At 34.0% G+C, this 7,508-nt stretch overlaps 1 protein-coding gene across 2 annotated transcripts; it reads right to left on the bottom strand.

Annotated features, from left to right (window-relative positions):
- Positions 1-1,093: 1,093 nt before the first annotated feature.
- Positions 1,094-6,867, bottom strand: LOC104118058 (syntaxin-61). 2 transcript variants are annotated; one of them, XM_009629232.4, is made up of 8 exons: positions 6,707-6,867; positions 6,252-6,332; positions 4,205-4,318; positions 3,775-3,888; positions 3,492-3,685; positions 1,639-1,729; positions 1,447-1,512; positions 1,094-1,332 (listed from the first exon to the last, which is right to left on the bottom strand). In XM_009629232.4, exons 2-8 carry the CDS (start codon positions 6,303-6,305, stop codon positions 1,222-1,224), a joined length of 744 nt encoding a protein of 247 aa, XP_009627527.1. In that variant the 5' UTR covers positions 6,306-6,332; positions 6,707-6,867; the 3' UTR covers positions 1,094-1,221. The 2 variants fall into 2 exon arrangements, with proteins under 2 accessions (XP_009627527.1, XP_018633743.1); XM_018778227.3 differs by having other exon boundaries at positions 6,545-6,708.
- Positions 6,868-7,508: the final 641 nt, after the last annotated feature.

Below are 7,508 nucleotides of genomic sequence, written 5' to 3'. Positions count from 1 at the left end.
TATGCCCAAAATACTAAGGACCCGTTAGGCCATAGATTTTGCCAAAATAAATTTGGGTTTTATTTGGCAAATACATGTTTGGCCATAGATTTTACCTATATTTTGGCAAAATCCCAAATCCCAAAACCAGCTCAATAGCTGATTTTGGGCCAAAATATCACTATTGCATTTTTTTAAAATTGCCCCCAACTTTTATATTTTATAAAAGAGCCCGCCATATATTATTTTGTAACAATGTTGCTTCGTCTTCTCGGTCACCTGATAGTGTATCATGTAGTTTATTATAAAAATAATAATTTTGTATCAAATTTATTTATGTTCAGGACTATGGTTTGCGATAATATAATGAATGTTATTGATAATGGTATTGTTGGGTATTTGTGATAGTTTTTAGAATTTGTGGGTATAAGTCATGTTTCATGTTTTTCCAAAATAAATTTGGGAAATATATTTTGAAAACTGATGTCCAAACACATTTTCATCTTCAAACCAAACTTTACCCAAATCAGATTTTTCAGAACAAATTTGAGAATCTATTGACAAACGCTAGATAAAATTCTCGGTTTAAAACACTGTCCAGATGATTTTTCTTCATCGCCTTCGTGGGAGATCTTCGCGTTCGCGAAGTGCAATTTTTCGCGTTGACCGGTCAACCCATAAATCCTTCTTCGCATTCGCGGAACCACTCTCGCGATGAACAAAACTTCGCACCAGAAACCAATAATTTTGTCTGACACAGAAATAGGCATAACTCTCTCATACGACATCGAAATTCGACAATTCTTATTGCTATGGCTCCGTAATTACGATACTGATCTAATGGTTCAATCCAATCACAAATCAAAGGTCGTTTGATTTTAAATTTAACCAGGCAGTGTTTGCATCAAACAGGGGATACGGACTCCATTAGATGATTTGAATAACGTAGTTGCAACTTGCAAGCATAGCCATTTCAACTGGTTCGACGAACTGAAAAATAAAAAAGAATCTGGCAATAAGGGGCGCCTCTCAACTAACACAAATCGCAGACAAGTCCAAAGTAATATACTAATATTTGGCTTTTTGCAAAAGGATGAGAACATTTATATGAGTGTCATCGCCAAGATTTTCAATTCATTTATGCTGTATGGAAGCCAGTTTATTCATAACAATACATACATAAACTAGGTCGAGAAAACCAGAATGAATTAAAAAAACAAAACTATCATAAAACAAATGAAACTAGGTCAAGAAAACTAGAACGAAAAGAACAATAAATAAAACTATCAGAAAACAAATCATCATCATCTGTCCCTTGACGCTGGCCTTCTTCATTACCATGGCTACCTTTTTCTGCACCAAATTGTGGTTTCCACATGATCAGAATACTATAAGAGTGATAAACGTTCATACGGATGTGGCTAAGACGGAGAGAATTCTGAGAACTAGAGAAGCACTAGTGATCACCTGAACGAATTCAAGACGATTAGATGTACTTTCCATCTCCGTGCCCAATTCATTAATGATCTTGTCCTGCAAGGAAAATATACTGATTTTAACTATATTTCGCCTTTAAAGACGTTGAGTAGAAGCTTGAGAAAATTATTAGAAGTGCTGCATTTGTTAAGTGACTAGAAATTCAAGGAACCGATTAATAACCTGTTGAAGAAGTTCATCATGTATGGTGAGCCCAACATCTCCGATTCTAACTACGCTAGCACTAAGCTCGTCTAGCTCTTCATCCTGTTGCCTGCACAGGGCATCCAATCCGTTGTCAGATGTGAAAGACCCAGAAAATAGTTCCAATCTACTCCAAGACTAAATAACAGGCTTTTTGGAAGTTTACACAATGACTGAACTAAATAGATGTGACAACCATAATAATGCCATAGTACCATATCAATAGATCCAAGATTCTACTACATCCTCTAAATTTTGAAGTTAATTAAGGTTTTCCTGACATAATTTAAGGAAGTGCGATATAAGTTGGCAGAAGTAGACTGCTAACCCTTTTAATCTAAGTTGCTCGGACTCTTCACTTTCAGTGCCGCACCCGTGTCGACACGACGTGGGTGTGGGTCATGTGTGGGATCCGTGTCGGATCTGGTCAACCGATTTTGGGTACTTTGACCAAAATCAACGGAAAAATTTGGGACAGATACAATGATTTTTGAAAACAAATCAAAAGGTAGGGTGATATGGAAGAAAATGGAATACCCTATATATATAAATTTCTATGTAAGTCCTTTTCCTTTTATCTCCTTCTAAAATTCTACTCTTGTTCAATATTTTCTCCTTCTCGGAATACCTTGTAAGTTTTTCACATAATGTCTCATAATTTAGACATATTTTTATATCTCTATTTTTAAATAATTGAATTATTTTTAGCCGAATCCCCACACCCGTATCTGTACCTGGATCCGTACCCCGAATCTTTAAATTTAGATCATGAAGGATATGACCTCTAGATCCGCACCCGTATCGGACACCCGCACCCGAGTCCGAGCAACTTAGCTTTTAATAGGTACTAAAGCTAATAAAGACTATTCCACTTAGGGGCACCTATGGTTCGGTTTGGATCAGTTTTCATTTAAACCGAAATCAAACCAACTATGTCGGTTTGTCAAACATACAAACCAAACCAAAACAAAACAAATAGAGTCGGTATTTTTTATTTGGCTTTTCTTTTCACACGATATACAAATTCATTTCATTCAATCTACAAGAGCTAAAGACATAATTTCTCAAATGTTGATGTATGTGTAGCAAGAATCGAGAAAATTAATTAATCTATTATCTATTGAAACATCTATATGAAAGAATTTTTCTGGAAAACATGACAATTATTTACTTTCGTAGATCAAAAAGCAATAGTTTCTCCATATAAATCTTACCTTAATGATTAAGATAACAAATAAATTACTCCTAAATAACTAGAAGAATAGAAAACTCAAGAAAGCACCATGAATATGTCTATACAGCTTTTTCATGGCTAAAAATATATAAAGTATCTTTATAAAAGTAAATATTTATGGTCATAAAATTTATAAACTAGTATACTTACAAAGTCGATTTGATTTGTTTTTTAAACTTAAATACGAACCGAACCGAAAAAAATATTGTCGGGCTTTTAAAATTGAAAGCCAAGTCAAAAAATACATCAGTGTTTACTCGGTTTGGTTTGGTTTGGTTTTTCGATTTTTCTTGAACACCCCTAGTTCCAGTATAAATGAAGTTGAGTAGACAAAATCAGAAAGCCAAAATGACATGGCAGAATGGCTATGACTAGGACATAAAAATCTTGGGGAAGTTGATATTACACATATCGTCCTTCCATAAATATACAAATCAAGGGGTACAGATTACATAGTAAAGATTGAGAAGCATTAAGCAGGTTTCTCTATAAATGGATCAAGTGCGTGCAACATTTCCACTAAGATTGAATATAAAATTGATCAGTCTAAGAAACATGACAAACGAAGAGTAGATGCAAAGAAATGGAAGGAAGATACCTCATAAGAAGTAATTGCCTATCTGATTCTGATGATATGAAATCATCATTATCTCGGGCAGAGTATGCATTGGATCTCTCTTTCTGATCAGAATCTGGCAGTCTCAACAGTTCTCGCCGCATCCCATTGAGATTAGATGTACTTGTCCCATAAGACTCCTTTCCAGTTACTATTGACTTCTTCACGCTTCCCACCTGGTTAAAGGCAATTGATTTAGCTCTTTTACTTTAAGGAACTAAGGACCAAAAGAATATACATGTGGCATCAACAGAATCAGCTATACTTGAGCTCGGGCATTGCTGGTCCATCTTCTTCTTCTATCAAGCTCACTTTCATTAATACCATACCAAGAGGGATCTTTTGCTGCAACAGCGATTGTTTTGTCCAATTCATCCACCTTCTCAACAAGAACACAGGAATTCAGCATTGATAAAAGGATATGAAGTTAGTCAAAGTTGCAGAAGGTCAATTTCAAATCACATTGACAGAAGATCATTTTCTTAAGTGAAAAGATCAACATATCTGACAGTACAAATCATAACATGAATTAAGACACATGCAACGCATCAAACAAGAAATTGCATCTGGCTCTGAAATCATCATTATTCATTCATGTACAGGCAATCAGGAAGACATACAATGAGAATTTAACAAAACAAACAGCAATAAATATCGATTAATCATGTTTAAAGGAGCTATGTTTTGGCCCATACCTGCCACTCAATGCTCTCACATGCAGCAAGAAGTTCCTTTGTAAGATGTACTTGCTCACCACTATTTGCAGGAGTTTGCTCCCATTGATGAAACGTGGACAAGAGCTTGTCAATCTAACTAAGCAGGCATTTTAAGAGTTAGATTCTGCAGTCAACAAACTAGAGCAGTAATGAGAAATTGAAGAAAAACTAGATTCTAACAGTGAGAAAATTCCTGGTTAATCTGTTTTTTTTTTTTTAACAGTAAAAAGAGATAGAAAACCTTTTTTTGTCTTGCCCCCTAATTGATTTTTCTACGAAAATACCAAAATTAGCTTGCTTACTTTTTCTTCTTTTTCCTCTATCATCATTTATTCTCCTTTTCAATAGGAGATGGCTTTACAAGAAAAACACAAGAGTTACATTTTGCAGGTTTTCTTTTTTGATAAGGGATAACTATATTTTGATAGTGAAACAAAGCTAAGCAGGCTTCTCAGATGTTTTTCATCAATTACTAATTTACCATGTAAACAATATCGAAGCATGTTTATAAAAAATTATTGTGCATATAAAGAGAAATACAACAAACATAGCCGAAATACAATAGGATCTTCTCAAATCAAAACCAGATGCAGATGAACAACACTTGAGGCCTTTCCTACCACAGAACACACCTCAAAAGTTTTACCTAATAGAAATTACTTTGCATTTTTTTTTTGTGTGTGTTTTTTTTTTTTTGGGGGGGGGGGTTGTGATAAGCAGATTACTTTGCATTCTTCGGTAAAACAAAACAAACAATAGATTGAGTCTTCTAATTATGTTCTGTAATCACAGGATCACGCAGCCAAGAAAAATCTGGTCTAATGATTCAGCAGTTGCAGGAATCTACGAGGCAAAAAATGAAAGAAACCAAGGAAATCAGGGGCACCAACAGGCTGGGAGATATAAGGGAAAGAAGAAACTTTTGATTAATATTTGAAAGATCTAGAGTCTGACTTCTGCTTCTGGAAGTGGTAACTTAGTAAGATGCAAGATCAGTCTTCCTGCAATTTAATCTCTAATCTTCATCTCACATTCACATTGATTCTTACATATTCCAAGTATAATAGCATGTAATCATGAAGAAATTATTTTAGGATTTCCAGTGGCTTATTTTTCAAGCTATACCAAAAATTTCTTCTATCATACATATCAGTGAAGGATATACACAAAGAATAACAGCCAATGTGAATGAATGCCTGAAAGGCATAGTGGCATACTTAGAAAATAATGTTATTAGACACTCCTTTGTTGGTGAACTAGACAGTTTGAAAATGCTCTATGCATATCCTGGTTTGTACAGCTATTTGCATCCCCCCGATGCTTCTATTAAATAATATTGCATTCCTTGATAAAAAAATCTCAATACATATCCAGACACTATAGATCTCATCGCTCTAGAGAGTTGAGGCCAGAATCTATTTTTAGGCTTTTAGCCAACTGTTGGAGGCTTCTCTGGGTTTACCTTATAAGTGGATCCCTGTGATACTCGCAATATTAATCTCACCTACATTGACAGTACAACTTCCTATAAAATTTTACTATCGACAAGCATTAATTAGGCCATGCCTGAAATAACATAATTTGAAGTGGAAAATTAAACAATAAAAGTATTCTATATCTTATCTCATGTATTATCTTCTTTAATGACAGAATTTTGAGCTCAACCAAGTTCAAATTGTAAATATCTTGAAATGATGTTTGGTTTTCTTTGCTCATGACAGTAATATGATTAGTTTCTTCTGCAGTTAACTCATCTCTTATGATCTGTTAAGTAAGGCAGGCAGAGGAAGGAAAGTATAATGCATGTAGAGGCTAACTTCCAAGTATCACTACAACAAGTGATCATGCAACTGATCCATTACTGGAGTAGTTTATCTTAATCCATAGTTTATAAGAACTCTACATTGTCCCATAAATACAGCAGCTCACACAGACTAGTTAAAAGGCAAAGGTTAAACAAATGAGATTTACTTCACTTCACTTCAAGATTATTAGAACATTACTAGAAAGTTATAGATGAGCTTACAGATTCTTGAATTTCCTCCTTGACAATATAAAAGGGATCTTGAGCTGAAGACATCTTTAACACCAATTCTAGAACGTTTACCTGTACACATCACATAATTGCAACAATATCTCAAATTGCTTAAACCGTATTATGACTATAGAGACACAATAGTAATTTAGCAAGTAGGCTTTCTCCAGAAAAATATGAAAATTATCAAAAGGATGAATTTCAAAAAAATTACACTTATTACACGACCTGATCCAAATACAAAACGAGATCTGAAGAAATAATCAAAAAGAAGAAAGCTTTACCCACTAAAAAATTATATTCAGCGATTCATTTGAGTTCATCAGAATTCAAACTAAATTGATCCACGTTGATAAACGTGGAAGATAACTTATAATGGTTTTATTTCGGGAGAGAAAAATCTGAATCAGAGAGAGAGATAGAGAGAGAGAGAAAGAGAGAGGAACCTGCTGCTTGATTTCGTCGAATGGCCGGAGAATAGACCGGAGAGAGCAGGAGACGGTGGGAGTAGTAGTTCTGAATTGGCCACCAACTTGGGCTGGTATCCATTAAAGGCTGATGTGCACTACATATTTGGGCTTCTCTAGCCCAAATACAACAACTCAATGGGCCCCTTGATTGCATTCAGGGTTCGTCAAAATAGCCAAGCTGATCAGTTATCGGACTGGTAATCAAAAAAATAGCTTGCGCCTATGAAATAATTGAAAAATAACTAGTATTATTTAATACGAAAATAAAATTTACACAATAATACCCTTAGCAAAATATAGAAAAAAAATCCAACATATTATACTATATTATGAACTACTGTGTATAAACTCCAACACATTGTGCTAGAGTTTAAAGACATCATATATGTGAATTTTAGTATATTATGCTAAAGTTCTAACTTTTCAAAGTTATTTTATAGCATATTATGTTGGAACTCAAATAAGACACCATGTATTTGAATTTCAACATATTATGGTTAAGTTCAAACTTTTAGAAGTTATATTCCAACATATTATGATGAAACTTCAAGAAAAGATATAGAAACTTAAATAACACACAATCCTATAATTCTAATTTCAACTTTCGTTGAAGTTCAAATGATAACAACCAAAATACAATAACAAGAATTGGAACTTGAATAACAAATAAAGAAAGGAAAGCAAGATACAAATATTGATGAGAAAGTAGCAATAATCTTTTATCTATCTATCTATATTATTATAAAAGCACGAATAATTTATGCTAAATGTTGAACGA

The sequence above is a fragment of the Nicotiana tomentosiformis genome, chromosome 8 (assembly GCF_000390325.3).
Source record: "Nicotiana tomentosiformis chromosome 8, ASM39032v3, whole genome shotgun sequence".
NCBI classification, from domain to species: domain Eukaryota; kingdom Viridiplantae; phylum Streptophyta; class Magnoliopsida; order Solanales; family Solanaceae; genus Nicotiana; species Nicotiana tomentosiformis.
The sequence above is the reverse complement of the archived record's forward strand: the minus strand, read 5'-3'. Positions and strand labels throughout refer to the sequence as shown.

What these genes read in the sequence shown, in the direction of transcription:
- LOC104118058 (XM_009629232.4), bottom strand. Translation starts at nt 6,305, where the DNA reads ATGTCTTCAGCTCAAGATCCCTTTTATATTGTCAAGGAGGAAATTCAA. An exon ending in GTGAGAGCATTGAGTGGCAG is followed by an intron (nt 3,889 to 4,204) that starts GTATGGGCCAAA and finishes CTTGTTGAGAAG; the next exon opens with GTGGATGAATTGGACAAAAC. An exon ending in ATCGTCTTGAATTCGTTCAG is followed by an intron (nt 1,333 to 1,446) that starts GTGATCACTAGT and finishes AATTTGGTGCAG; the next exon opens with AAAAAGGTAGCCATGGTAAT.